Source organism: Triticum urartu, chromosome 3A (assembly GCF_056163025.1).
Source record: "Triticum urartu cultivar PI428250 chromosome 3A, HENAU_Tu73, whole genome shotgun sequence".
NCBI classification, from domain to species: Eukaryota; Viridiplantae; Streptophyta; class Magnoliopsida; order Poales; family Poaceae; genus Triticum; species Triticum urartu.
In genome coordinates this window covers 732,224,092-732,239,479 of record NC_141875.1, presented here as the reverse complement: position 1 = coordinate 732,239,479, position 15,388 = coordinate 732,224,092, and the positions used below count along the sequence as shown (strand labels likewise).

At 44.9% G+C, this 15,388-nt stretch overlaps 1 protein-coding gene and 1 long non-coding RNA gene across 12 annotated transcripts; one reads left to right on the top strand and one right to left on the bottom strand.

Moving 5' to 3' along the window:
* The first annotated feature begins 728 nt into the window (after positions 1 to 728).
* Positions 729 to 5,902, top strand: LOC125546297 (uncharacterized). 11 transcript variants are annotated; one of them, XR_015599164.1, is made up of 5 exons: positions 729 to 1,020; positions 1,869 to 2,794; positions 4,118 to 4,148; positions 4,227 to 4,348; positions 4,448 to 5,902. It is a non-coding gene; the product is annotated as an uncharacterized LOC125546297 (long non-coding RNA). The 11 variants fall into 11 exon arrangements; XR_015599162.1 differs by having other exon boundaries at positions 1,869 to 1,952; positions 2,721 to 2,794; positions 4,118 to 4,348; positions 4,448 to 5,773; XR_015599161.1 differs by having other exon boundaries at positions 1,869 to 1,952; positions 4,118 to 4,348; positions 4,448 to 5,773.
* A 1,884-nt stretch (positions 5,903 to 7,786) lies between these two features.
* On the bottom strand, positions 7,787 to 8,424 carry LOC147982362 (uncharacterized). Its single transcript, XM_087517320.1, has 2 exons — positions 8,287 to 8,424; positions 7,787 to 8,135 (listed from the first exon to the last, which is right to left on the bottom strand). Exons 1-2 carry the CDS (start codon positions 8,301 to 8,303, stop codon positions 7,787 to 7,789), a joined length of 366 nt encoding a protein of 121 aa, XP_087373446.1. The 5' UTR covers positions 8,304 to 8,424.
* Between the last annotated feature and the right edge of the window lie 6,964 nt (positions 8,425 to 15,388).

The following is a 15,388-nucleotide window of genomic DNA, read 5'->3' as shown; positions in this document are numbered from 1 at the left end:
GAGGGTGTACCTGCTCCTGCAACAAATCCTCATCCCCATCCTCCAAGTCATAGTCACTGTCAATAATTTCAGGAATATATTCACTGTCAGAAGTATCTGAATCTGCATACTGTTCTTCCTGCTCTTCTATATTTTGTCTTCTTGGTCTCAGTTTGTCAAAGAATTGGTCATGACTCTGAATTTCATGACTTTCATCCACAACACTACAAGATGTGTTGCTTTTATTTACATCTTTATGATCATTTGCATTGCTTGACTTCTTCATTGGACTGAAAACAACTGGTATTTGTGTTACTGGATTAGCCACAACATCATCCCATCGAGCTCCTCCTCCAGAAATATGGCTGTCCAAATGATCGAGATATATCATTTGAAATTGGTGCCCTCGATTAAGCGTTAGATACATACAATCTACGTCAATATCATTGGACAAAAGCCTAGCACCACCTTCATTTAGCTGACAACCAAGGGGCAACCAATACATATCGATTCTACCTCTCTTTTCATAACCCAAGTGCTCAACTAATTCTTCAAACAAATTGTAATATGCACTCTCCACCTGACAGTAATCTTTCCCTAATAATAAAGCAGCTACCGTTTTCTGGTCGTACGTCGTCGTCACTTTTGCAGAAAAGTTCCTCAGTTTTTGCGAATTCAACCCGCAGTCCCTTTTAAAGTGACTCTGGGAAAACGTTTCGTTTTTGCAGAAAACAACCTGTTGTTTGGTGTATTCAACCCGCGGTCCAAGCAGATTTGTGAAGAAAAAAGAGAGCACAGAAGGAGTACGGGCTCGCCTCCTCTCCCTCTCACCCATGGAGTCATCGCCGCCGCCGCCACCCACACCGGCCGCTTCCGGCGACCTCCGGCGACGCGCAACACGCCCCCGAGCTACCCACGGTCCGGGCCTCCCTCCCCTCTGGCCAGATTCTCCGCTCCCGTCCTCTACCTCCCGCTTGCAACCCCACCCCTGTGGCTAGGGTTTCGGGCAGGGCTTCGCCGGCGCGTCTCCGGCGGCCCCAGGTTCGTCCCTCCTTCCTTCTTGGCCTCCCCCTCTTCCATCTTCCTCCCAGAATTTGGAGCAGAAGCGTGCCTCGGTGTTGCCCGTCACCCTTGTCGCCTCCCTGTCGGATCTCCTCCCCCTCATCTCTCTCTGTGTGTGATTGATCTCGATCCGGCCCCCTTCTCTTGGTGCTGCATAGGGGATAGGTCACTTCTGTGGTGGATACAAGGGTGGTGCTGCAGCCTTGGTTGAACCGGGTTTGTGAGGAGTTCTTGCTCTAGGGAAAGAGCAGAGGGCACGCTAGACGCTGTTGCTGGTGAGGTAGTTGAGGATGAGAGAGAGCAGAGAGATGGGAGATTGAGAGAGCAGAGAGAGATGATGATTGCTGCACATTTAGATAGAGGGATTGATGGAACTGCTACTGGCCGCTACTGCTAGAAAGAAAGAGAGAGAGAGAGAGAGCAGAGATGAGAGACAGGGTCCAACGACTACTGATCTGCTCTTGTGGATAAAAAAAGAGATAGGTGAAGAAGAGAGAGAGAGAGAGAGCAGAGTGATAGAGAAGGCATAGAGAGAAGTGTTGATTGCTTCACATTTACATAAATGTATGGTGCTTCTCATATGATGTATGATGCTACTGATTTATGCACATTTAGATAGAGAACAGAGATGTATCTTGCTACTGAAGGTTTTTGTTATTGCTACAGTCCCATCAATCAATGTATCTAAACCTAATAATAAATACTACCCAATTCATATCCAGATGATTTGCATCTGTCATCAATGGAAAAAGACATCACTGAACCCTTTGTATTCTAATTGCAAGGTTAAATAATTTTGTGTGTTCTAACTCTGCAATAATCTGCAGTTATTTGGATCATCATCATGTCGCAAGTTTCCGACATCGCTTTACACACCGTGGACTTCACCGGAAATCTACCTGAGGACTGAGGTACGTACTACAGTGTAATCAATTTGCATCTGTCATCAACTACTACTTAAGCTCTAAACAAGTCAATTCCTAAAACACCCTCCTGTCCTCATTACAAGATGTTCCTCAGGAAAAAAAATAATTAGAAGTAGTGATCAAATGTGATAAGTCTAGCTAAATTTGTATCTAGGAAGAACAACTACTGTATGTCAGGAAAAGTTAAACTAATATCATGGTGATGGCAGAGAGGTAATTTAATTGACTATTTTGGAAGTAGCAATCAAAGGTGATAAAGCTAGCTAAATTTTATCTAGGAAGAACAGTTGTTATTTGACAAATACCAGTGCTATATGGTTCCACTCTAAATCACTGTACTTAATTGGTTGAAGGTGCATTAGTGGTTCAGAACAATGTTATATGGTTTCACTCTAAATCTCTGTAGTTAATTGGCTTAAGGTTTACATAATTGGTTGGCTGTGAAAATATATATAGTAAATCTTCATATTATAACAGCTTGAAGAGGTTCACAAAAAATTGGTACAGGAGTTGCAACAGTCTTGATCAAGTATTTTGCATTTGTCATCAACTACTACTCCCTCCGTAAAGAAATATAAGAGCGATTAGATCACTCTCTTGATTTTGTGCGCGTTAATTCAATTCTGAAAGTTGATTCAAGTCTAGAAGTTGATTCAAGTCTACAGTGCTTGAAGTAGATTAGATTCATAGAAGCTACACTTCTGTTAGTATGTGAACAGAAAGCTTATCTTATATGTGTGATTGGAATTGCAGAATATGACTAGGGGAATGATCATAGATGCCAACACCTACAGTATGATTTATCTTGATAGAGGTGCAGGGGATTCGTAAGTAGTTTTAGTATTTTTTCTAGATTGCTCAAGTACTTGAGCTTCTGCAATCATGAAAAACAAAAGAAGGGACCAGTAGTCAGGTTCCATTAATCCTTCTGTAGGTGTTCTCTTTGATGCCTTTCCCCCTTCATTACCAATACAATGATGCTTTCTCTGTTAAAATCTTGACACTACATTATCAATCTCAATAGCTTAATTGATTCTAAGCTCACCAGAAGTATTTGTTCACAAATTTGGATGATCTATCTCATATGCTTATACTTGAACCCTCAATAAAATAATATTCTTGTGCCAGATTTTTGCCATTCGGTAATAGTTATAATAGCATACTTCCGCACTTATACAGGCACGGGAAAGAAACAGAAAATAGTTTCTTACGGGCCTCGTTCTGGACCTGTTCCCACTTATATAGAATATATTTTCTACCGGTTTCATCAAACAAAAAAGTCATAAACATTAAATATTTAAAGTTTTGTCTCGTTCGTACTTTCTAAAATCTGAAATTTTACTGAAATCATCATAGAAATTCCGCAAGAATATTAAAGGCACCCGTGTCATTCATCCCTACTAGATGATGAATGCTATTGCTATTTTTTCTCAAAGATGCCTCTTTTTCATTAAGAAGAAAGCTCAATAGACCAAAATTCCATATCATTTCTTCTTTCTTAAGGAAAACTGACTGCGGGCAGCAATCACAGATGTTTAGTCTATTTTCAGTTGACAATATACTGAATAATTTGGCAGTGAACAAGTACAGAAAATGTTGTTAAGAAGCGATAGTTTTGAACCTGAGTTTATAAAAGAAATTGAACCAATTCGTGTTGAAAATATCTTAGGCATCAAGTCCACCAGGTTTGAGATGTTCACAGAAACATGTCAGTTTCAGGCAACTGCAATTCAGAATTTTTTGCCACACTGTAACGTTTCAGGCATTCAGAAACATTTCTCATGATGTTAATATGTTGACTAGGGGCCTTTTGTAGCTACTTTAATGGAAATTGTAGTACCATAGTGTCCTGCTGCATATAATAAATTGCAAAGTGAAAGTAAAAAAAACTTAGGATTTGGTTGTCTATCCGATCCATCAGTAAACAAGCAGGGGCCATGTTGTCAAGGAACAGAGTTCAAAAACCATCAATCTCAGGAACACTCTGACCATGTATTTGATTCTGTTGAAGACCCAATATATGATAAGATGCTATTTTCATTTGCTAGGCAACCATGAAAATGTTTCGGTCCAATTCATAATTTAAATCAGTCCAGTGTGTTCTTTTATTCAGTTATTATAATTTTACTCCTGTGTGTTCTTTTGTTTAGTTCTGTGAGGAGGAAGGGACTACATCGATGTGTAATATGCTCTTTGTTCTACAACCATACCTACATGGGATTATAGTTCACTTAGAAATCTGATATTATTTTCCTCTAGAAATGAGCATGAGCCCTCTCAAGCTCCACGGGTCCTCTGAAATTTTTTGCCAGAGCATGCAGCCGAACCAGGGCTGCCCGGGCTTCAGCTTCCTCCACACTGTCGGAAACTGGTAACTCACAGTATGTCGACAAATACACTTAGCCTCTGTAATCCCTGGCTACTGCTCCCGCCCATCCCGGCCACTGATCTGCTAAAAACTTGCGTCATTGTTCAACTAGGCTGTGCCATGTTCCGGTGGAGTCCACTGTATGGGTGGCAGTGAAACAGGTATTTGCGTGGTAAACGACGGGGTCAGTTGTTCCTTTCCCTTCTCTGAACTCATCTTTTCCATCGCATTGCCTATCTCTTACTCGTACTTCTGCAGGAAGCTGATAGAATGTAGGACATATTCTTTTCCTTGACGGACTACTACAACACACGGGCATTTTCATGAAGAGAACATAGGGATTTAAAGTTTTTGTAGCCTGCACTGGAGGCTGTAGAGTTACGTTTTTGTACATTTTGCGAATCGTTTTGTTCCAGATTCTCTTAGTGTATAGTCTAACTACATAAGGTTATTTACTATGTGCACATTTGCTTTTTCCATTGCTGATCATGTCCTTCTCTCTGTGCACTTACATCCTTCTGTTAACAGTTTAGTGATCTATTAATTATTCAGAAGGGACGCTGCATGTTCCTAGATGCATAGCTTTTCTTATATAGATTTTCATTACACTGAGATTTTTTTTGAGGGGTAACAATGGGATTTAAGATAGTATATTTTTGTAGAATTCTCAAACTAAAATCCGATCAAACCGTACCTCCAAAGGCCAACATAATGGCACTTAAAATAAATGCTAATCTGCACTCACGCTGCAATCTGGTGCCCATTCTTCTGGTGATTTGGTCAAAGCTACAACCAAGCAAAGATATTTTACATGCTATAAGAAGTTAAGAACTAAGATACGGATTTTGTGTTCCCAGGTCTATAATATGCGTGCTCAACCGGTTCCCTGCAAGCGCTTTCGGCCATGACTTCAAGTTCTGCAGCTAGGCCGTGAAGTGTTGGTCCTTCTCACCGTCCACCGATGATGGTGCCCGAGAGAAGTCGGGGAAGGAGTAAAGGACGTTGATGTCATGGTCGTCGAAACGACTTGCCGTGGATGCAGTCACGCACTGGATGCCATCGACGGCTAGCCGTGGACGAGCACCTTGCCGCCTCCGCAAAATATGGATGCACGGGATTCTGGTACTAACATTGTGGAGTGTGAGCTGTTTCGGTGCTGTGACATATACACTCTGGAAGAAACCCCCGGTTTGATGGTTTGATTTACAGGTGATGCTGATTCGTTTGGGATCTACTTCTGACAGATCAATTTGGTTTGTTGGCTGCTGGGTGGCTTCACACGTATGTAATATAACATGGCCCCAGAGCTACACGTATGTACCGTAACGTTTCATCTTTCAATTTTGATGTTCAATATGACTCCTTGATCCCGTTTCTTAGGGTTCATGACTGACAATTTGTCTTGGGCTATGGAACTAAAATGTCTATTGAATGTTCATAGATGTCTTAAAAGGAGAACAATTCAGACTTTAGATGTACATCATATTTGATGCATCAGTCTAATCTGTACTTCAAATTACAGTGTATAATTTGTTCGGACACTATATATATATATATATTTAATGGAGCCGTCTAAGTTGGACTGTTGGGACATGAAATTACAGTGTACAATTTCCATCCAACTTGCTAATTCAACTTTACTTACTTTATAAAGTTCTTCATAATAATTCTAAACAGCATAACAATCTAGACAATATTTTCCAAATGATGTTTTTTACATCTTCCTATATCATTTTTGATGTGAGATGGGTTGTAGATATAGGTCTTTAATTTATTTTATCATAATTGTTATTTAACATCCGTAAGCCATCGTTGGGGGATAAAAGGCGTGTTGAAATTGAGGACATGGACCGGCAGAGAGGGTTCTTGAGCTATACTTATTAGGGTAAGGGCGTGTAAGTGATGTCTGATCTCATCATAGAGTGGAGATATACAGCCCAGTGCTTATGTGATGATTATGTCATGGATGAGATACTCATGTCTATGTTGTAGCGAATATGCCAGTCATGTTTGTAGTGTTATTTTTTTCCCGTTGCAACGCACGGGCATTTGTGCTAGTCATAGCAATCCTTTTTGCGATCCAAATAACACCTATTCTGCCCACTGTCAAAGAAAAATCCTCCATGAATCACCTCAATAGTGAACAACCGAGAATCCTTTGCTGCAAATAAAATCAGTGAAAGTTCAATCTTTTTGTCGTACTTTACCCAAACCCTAACAAATTTCCCTCCAAAGTGCATGAAATAGGCATAAACACACGAAATTATATTTGCACACAACCTAATTAGAACTAAAATTGGAGATTTCAGGCACAAAACCGTCTCAACGTTGTTGGGCGACGAATCATACCGTACGTCGGAGCCGCCTCGCCGTCGGGCCGTCGTCGCGGGCCCTCCATCGCCGCTGAACCCCGTCCTACGGGTTGCGGCGCCGTCGCAGTCCCTTCCACCACCGCAACAACTACCATTGGAACGTCATCGGGTCGCCGATCATCCGCCACTGCACCCTGTCCAACTACTCTGCTTTCTGCTCTGTTTTCAGTTCGTGGACACAGGAAGGAACGAGAAAAGACGGGGAGATTGGGGATATTTTTCACCGACGAAACGGCTCGGGGCCTTATCCACTCCAAGCGTACTGACAGGTGGGCTCTGCGCTGACTAGTGGGCTCCCTTCTGATGAGCGGGCCAGGCGCTGACGTGTCATACAGGGTATACTGCGTATGCATGCGGCGTGTAGAGGCAGGACTGGGTGTCCAACATCCAGGACCATATTGGCGACGTATTTCCTCGTATCAGGACCGTAGTGGATCAGTTCTCAACTTCCGGGACCGAGTTAGACATCACCGGCAACTTCCAGGATGATACATGCAATTATCTCTCCAAAGTAGACTAAATTCCAGCACCTTTCTCCCGGCGTCGTCTCCTCCGGGAAAGTCGGAGGAGCGGCACCGGTGACGCAAGTTGGAGGACCGATGTTGTCTAACAGGAAGAGCGTTTGCCGTGGGATTATCGGCTGTCGGCAGAGTCCCTATCCTCCCCCACACCTTGGTCCAGCCCCGTCCGCTGCCGCCTCAAGCGACCAGATACGATGTTGCCGCAGCTCCCATGGCGTACGGGTCTCATCTTCCTCTCCTTGTGAGACGAGTCCGTCAGGCCAGGATAAGATGAGGCCATCAGCGGCCGGAGGGCGAGATGGGACCGGTTGCCGTCGGCTGCCTAGGAAGTCGGAAAGAACGTGGGGAAAGAGTGGGAGAGGGTTACGACTGGATCGAGTAGGTTTTTTTCAGCCTGGATCGCACGCCCGTGTTTTTCTGATCGAAACATTTTTTCAGCGAAGTAGCGATCACGTGGGGAAGTAGCGAGGTCGAAACATTTTTTAATAGTAGCCTATTGTCAAAAAAACGTCTTACATTATGAAACGGAAGGAGTAGTAAATAAAGAAAGAACGAAACTCAATTAGAATCCGACGACCGCCACCATGAGGTGCAAGCGTGGACTGCCAGACCGGCGGCCCCGATGGCGACGTACGAGGCGCCGACGATGGCTCCGACGTTGCCGTCCCGCGCGGGCTTGGGCATTAGATAGGCGCAGACCAGGAAGACGCAGCCCATCGCCGCCATCGCTATGAAGAAGACGCCGCAATCGCGAGTGCACGAGTCGCTAGAGCTGCCGCCGCCGGATCCCGGCGTCTTGCCATGCTTGCCTTGGCCGTCCTCGAGATCCACGTACTCCCCGGCCGCCAATTCCTCCTCTTCCTCCTCCGACGGCGGCTCAGGTTGCTTCGACCGGTAGAAGCTGCTCCTGGAAAGAAGAAGAAAAGGGTTGGATTGGGCCAATGGCGCCGAAACTTTGTATGCACGATGACTCGATTGATCCCCTTGATTTGTGCATGCGTGTGTGAGCAGAGGATGAATACTCGTTTGGATCGATCGAGCGAAGGATGGATCAGTACCTGAAAATCTTCGTCATCAAATCAGCGAAGAAAATTAGAACAAGGATTACGTACTGACGAGGTCTCCCGATACGTACGATTTTTTTTTTGCGGGTGTGTGTGTGGGTGATTTGTTGGCCGAAACGTACGATTGACTAGGCGCAAATTAAGTTGTTATAAGAAGGGAGGAGGACGAGGGGATATATGGAGTCTGTTGCGTACGTATGTACTTTCCAGAAAATAGGAGTTTGATCATAATCCGATTCGTGTTGTTATCCGTTCCAGTTTATATGTATCTGTGCATCACGTTCAGGTATGACATGCAGGCCTGAAGACATGTATAGGGTCAGTTTGAAAACATGCTTCCGCTCGGAAAAGATGGGATCGGATTATTCTCCACAAAAAGTAGGGATATATTGTGTATTTCCTTCATCCCAAAATAAGTGTTTCAACCTTTAACTTTATGTAAAAGTACAAGATTACGCAACACAACAAGTAACTAACCAAATGCATGCATGCAGAAATTAGCTAAACATGGAGCCCGCCGTCGAGGCGCCTGTGCATGCAGCCGGAGCACCAGATGGCAAAATATTAATATGTACTGCGACAAAAGATGTGCAGTGCTGCGACACGAGCATCGGTGTTCGCCGGTTCCGCGACAGGGGAACCGCTGGTTTTTGCAGAAGGAGGAATGACACGAGCGGTGCCAAGTCCAATGGCGTGGCGCGAGTCGGACAGGGACTCGATCGAACGCTACTCACTTTGGTCGACCCACCTGTAGTGTCGTCCAAAAAGAAAAGGATGGAATCTCGTTTCTTCAAAACTAGTGCGATTACCATATGGTAAGCAATTACGTATAAAACTATATAAAAAGAAAAAAACTAGTGAGATAGATATATAGGTCTCATGTCAACGTACACAGTAATAATGTAACCATATGGTAAGCAACAATTAGCTCTAATTAACGAACTAACTAAATATCATCCGCCACGCCGTGGTGGCGCCTATCCAAGCAGCCGGACCACCAGCAGCAGCAGCAGCAGAAGCGGAGCATGAGGCAGACCCAGATGACGCACCCGACGGCCACGAACAGCACAAACTCCACGACCATGGCCCATGGGACCCCTTGACACCGGCAGCTAATACCGCCGGCCTGCCGCTGGTGGCTGCAGCAGGCAAGCAGCCCGTACACGACACCGGCGACCACGAGCAGGGCGCAAATGGCGGCCACCACACACCCGTTGAAGCTGCTATAGGTGGCACCAGGGTCCGCTGCCGCCGACGTACTGCCGTCCTCCAGATCCATGCACGCGGGCACTCGATTGGTTGTTGCGGTGCTCACGTACCCAACGTACCTAGCTCGCCAGTGCTTCCCAGCCTATCTATCTTCCGACTTGATTTGACTTTGTCGTCCGGCTTGACAACTACCTCGTGGTAACGCTTCTAAAAAAGGCTATCTTGTTCATTAAAAAAAGGTTATCTTGTTGTAAGAACTTTTTTTCTTTTTTTTTGCGGAATCCTCCAAGGAAATGTTGTACAGTAGTAATAACTATTTAATCTCATTTGATTTAATATATAAGGCTAATCAGGTCCTAAATGGAAGGTTAAAATGCAGTACTAGAACATAGAAAAAGAATAACACATAAAATAAAAGGCATGAAAATGGAAAAGAAAACAATGACAACATGGAAAAGAAAAAAGGGAAATAGAGAAATAACCTGGAAAAGGGACAAGTTATCGGTCCCAAACACCACGTGGTGTGCATTCGCGACAAGAGTTGAGTAGAAGTCACATGCTTCGCTAACTAGCTTAGATTATATTTCCTCTGGTGGAACCAACTCATCCATCTTTAACTCCTAGACTTGGCATATGTGTTCGCATTTTTTTGGATTTACCCTAGTCTTTCTGATGATGTTTGTTTAGTTGGACATAATGTTCCCCTCGATTACGAGACGCCTATCAATACATTGTCAATCTCAAGATTTAGAGGCTCAATCTCTCAGATGTGCTCATAAGGGGTCAAATGTGTGTTCATAGATGTAAGTGTTCGTGCATGTATCTAAGGATATGCATGTGTATTGTATTTCTCAAAAAACAAAATCACATGTTTCAACCACCCCATCAGTTATAAGATCATGATGAGGTTTATCCCCGGATGCCCTTGCTCCGATGCTCCAACTCCTCTTCTCTTTCTTCAATAATCATCTCAGATATCTGAGCGAGCAAGATCTGGTCCACCGCGCCTCCATGGCTTTAATACTACAAAAAACGAGGTAGACCGACGAGGGCGCTAGCGGGAGGCACAAAAAAAAAATCCTAGGGCAGCTTGGTGCACAGGCAAGCCAAAGGAGAAACTGGGTGCACTTGCAAACAAACCCGCGAGGACATCATGATGATGGTTCTTACGGGGCTCACCTATATCTCGGTCACTGCGCGAGCACATATGCTTGCTGGCTCAGAGCGTAGGGAAATGAGATAAAAAATGATGCAACAACTTTCTTTGGTTCATCTTTTAGAAAAAGAGATGCAAAATCACCGATTCTCTATCCTCTTCGCGTTGCAACCGCGGTAAAAAAAAAATCATCAACTCTTAATTGGACGAACCCACATTTAAAAAATATGTATGACTACAACTTACAAGCATGCCGCATGTCCCTACCTCCGTGGCTCCTATTCCTTTGGAAAGGATTGGGAACTGGTATGACCGCCCGGTGCTGCCTGGTAATCGGGAACGACTGCTATGTGACCACTTCGAGCAGTAAAAGGACAGGGAACAATTCGGGAACTGGATTGAAGCATGCGGGGTTGTGGGCTGAAGAATCCCATGGTAGTCCATGGACCACCCTGGCCACGACTGAGACGGTTAATACATGCTGGCAAAAGCAACTAACGAAACTCTTTGTTTTGACCCTAATCAACTCAGCACCATATTGTTGCCAAACAAGTTGCCACGCAAAAAAAAATTGATCCAAAGCCACTATGGCATTCCCACCACCGGCCCCAACTGATGAGCAGGCTCCAAGACTAGGCATTCAAGAAGGTCTAACTATGAGAGAGGATCTCTCGGAACACATCCTAGTGAAATTTGGTTTGAATCAATTTTCAACACTAAATAAATACGGTGAAAATATACAATAACTAGAGTGACGGTTTGAGCTGCAAATTATCTGAGTACGGAGTACTAGATTTCGCTGTGCAGTCAGGTGATAACGTACACAATAATGCAGAACAGCACTAATTAAAGGAACTAACTAGACAGCATCATATATACTGTGAAAAAAACTAAATAGCATCCATCACGCCGTCGGGCCGCTCGTCCAGGTAGCCAGACCGCTAGCAGCAGCAGCAGAAGCGGAGCGCGAGGTAGGCCCAGAGGGCGAACCCGATGGCCACGAACAACCCGAGCTCCACGGCTACAACCCGCGGGAACTCTTCGCACCGGCAGCTATTATTCCGCCGGTAGGTGCAGCAGATGAGCAGCGCGCACCCGGTGCTGGTGACCACAAACGCAGCGCCCATGGTGGCCAGCAGCCAGCCCGTGGCGCGGCTGAAGGCATTGCCGCGGTCGGGCTCTATCGCCACGCCGCCGCCGTCCCCCAGCCCCGTGCACGCCACGCGCGTGCTCGATGGATCGCAGGAGGTGATGGTGCTTGCGTTACGTAACTTTACCCCTACCTAGCAATGGAAAATCTGTAATAACAACTTAATTTTGAAGTGACTCCATGGGTCGTATCTAAACTGACCTCCTATATATCGCCTTGCGTCATCTAGTAATTCAGATAGGATCTTGCTATGTACTAGTACTGTAGCATACATGTTCCAACCGTCCTCCTATCCAGCGACTTAACCGAAGGATTGTTGTTTGTCCATAAACGTCTGAAAGGCCTTATATGTAGCTTACATGTGGACCGTCCAATAAACTTCATATTTTTTTTATCTTGTACAGAATTTTAAAAGGGCAGCGCTAGGCGCCGGCGCGCCGGCCCAAATTTAGGCCGGTCGCATGCAGCCACCCGATTCTGTAGGGTCAACCGCCGTACACACCGCACGATCTGTTTCTCTTCCTCCCCCGAGGCCATCTTCTTGGAGAAAAACTCCAACTGCCATTGACGATCAACAATCCCCGCCTTGAAGCACCGCCCCCGATTCGTCTCGCATGTTGCTGCCCTCGCCGCCGGTCGCCGCCCTCACCGCCAGTCGCCGCCCTCACTGCCGGTCGCCGCCTGCGCCACCGCCGTCTCCTACGTTTCTCGTTAGCTGCGCTAGTGCAGCAGTGTGCGCCCGTGGTTGTAGCTCCCCGTGACGATGGTCCCAGCACCAATGCGACGCCACAACTCCGGTGGCAGCGGTCCCCCGGTGGAGGCACCCTCGACGACGAGCTCGTGAACTGTACTCTACTCAGGTTGCCGGAAGTAGCAAAAAAGTCCGTCGGTCGAGCAAAAAAACATACAGGTTGCAAAAAAAAAAAACTCCCTGGTGCCGCCACACCCGTCGCTCATCGTAGCAAAAAAGGCTCACCCGTCGCCGTCGTAGCACCGCCATGCCATCAGCCGCAGCCCACCCATCGTCAGCATGTTGCACCGGTGAAGCTTTTTATCGTGCCGATTAAATATTTAAGTGGTATTGACAAGATTACATATCACATGATTTTGTTTCTAAAATCATGGGATGTCGCAGTATTAAGAAATTATATTTTAATATGTACATATTTTACTATGCAAATGATTTGGCATTTTTAACACATAGGGTTATTTATTATATATTAACCACGTAATTAATTTTGAGAAACTATATTTTTATATTAGATTAGTTAAATATCACTGTAGCATTGACGTGATTATATATGACATGGTTTTATTTTAAAATTATGGGATGTGGTAATATTAGGAAAAATCACCCTTCAAGATGCATATACACATGTACCTTGCAAAAATATACACATGTGTGCCATATTTTATTTTAAATGATCATACATAGTATAAATAAAAGTCTATTTATTTGTTGAGAGGGAAAAATATTTTTCAAAAGAGAAATCACTAAATCCTCAAGAATATTTTCTCCTTATTTTGGTTGTACTTAGCATATTTATATAGTCAAAATTGCCCATGACCAATCAACAGTCAGGATTAAATTGTTCTCTTGCCTACTCTTACCTCTCGGGAGATAAGAGGGTCCATCTTTAAATTTTCCTTCAGATTTTATTTTTGAGAGAGACGCGAGTACCAAGATACTCATGTAGAGGTGTTACATTCAGAGAGCACCAACTGATTTATCTACATTAGGAACTCTAGCGATCAGCAGTTCATCTTCATTTTGCTAGCTTCAGATGCCAATTCGTGAGCCAAAGTGTTGCACCCACAACCAGAAAATGAGACCTCATGAGGGTGTGTGTGTGTGTGTGTGTGTGGTGGTGAGGGGGGGGGGGGGGGGGGGGGCACAGATGTGGCCGGCCAAGGGAAGGGGCTCCTCCATGGAGCTTCCCTCCCCTTTTGGTGAAAAGTATCCCCCCCCCTCTCTCTCTCTTTTGAGTTTTTTTTCAAGCCTCCAACCATCGGTTTCATTATAAATAGAGGTGGCGATCGAGGGCTCTTCATTTCACAAGTTCTCACTCAAGTTTCTCTTCACAAGGCATGCAATGATCTGCAATTCTTTCTTTTCCTCCATGAAATAGTTTCGTCTTGCCGAAAGGCTGTCTAGTCTTTGGTAGGGCCTAGTCTGGACAGCGAAGACCTGCCAGATAGTTGACACCGGATGTGTGCAGCCAGGTAGAGAGGTCTTTGTAGTTTCCATCTTAGCTTGAGAGATAATTTGAGGTTCTGCCTGAGGGACAGCCGAAGGACTGTGTGAGGGAGATAACCTCCATGGTTGGGAGGTTGTAAAATCCTATCTGCGGGGATCTACACTGATGATCTTCACCGATTCTACTTCCGCTGATGCTACAAGTCGGTAATGATCTGATCACATCATGTATGCATCTTCACAGTGGTCCCGGACGTGTACGTAGTACAATTTATTTTTGTTTTCTACTGTGTTATCCTATAGAAAAACCATTCTTCAGAACTTGTGACATATGTGTTACATGTGCGGTGTTGTTGCTAGCGATCTGGTTGAGCAGCTTGATTATTAATGAAATCACAATGTTTCAGTTAAAAATGATTACTTGCACGTTAAGCCACGACCTCGAGCTTTGGTCGGGATGGGATAAAGCCATCACACCAACCACCAAGGACGTCAATGAGGGTGTGCAAGGTGAGCGACCACAGATGCACCCCAAAAAAAGTGGGGCACAAAATCACAATAATCTCATGATAATTATATGGCATATCGCACACGATCTTGAGTCCCTACGCTTTCTTTCATCCTCTATGCACGTGTTTACCAAACTTTTATCATCATATAGGGCATTTCCACCTAGTTGCATTTAGGAGAACTCCATTTATCCTCACTTACTGTAAACCTTCCAAAGAAAAATGCTAAAATTTTGTAGAGACCTATTTGCCCCTCCCTCGACTTTCAACGGGGCCTCAAGCGCTCCACCCTGCTCTTCCCAAACACCGCTGCTCACCGCCATGACGTGCTACCACAACGAACGAGTTTTGTCACAGCTCACAAACCATCCATCCGAGGCCGTTACCTCCTCGTAAAATCAAGCCTTGTTGGTCTTCGATCTACCGATGTGATCCTCACCGTTCCCAGCCAGGGATCCGTGCAAGGGAGGCCCACACACTGGAGGTATGCTCCTCGCCACTACAGCCGCACAACTAGTCCTCCAAAGCCCGTGTCGTGACACCGCCGACACCAGCGCCGCATGAGTTTTCCCCTTTGACACGATCGGAGATCGCGAGGGAGAGAGGGAAGAAGGGGAGAGCCCTGGGCGGGCGAATCTTGGGTCCCTGATGCAGCCGCTGGACATAACTATTTATAGTATTCTTAACAAATAGACATGTTATTGAGTTGCTTAATTCTTGGTTTATATTGGGCAAACTTCTGTACAATGTAACTTGAAGCTAATAAAGTAGCCAGGACTTGAAGAATACAAAATTGAAAGCTCCCACTAGTACAAAATAGCCTTCCCGCCGTCACAAAAAGCTCATCAAAGGGCGACTGTCACTGACACTGGTTG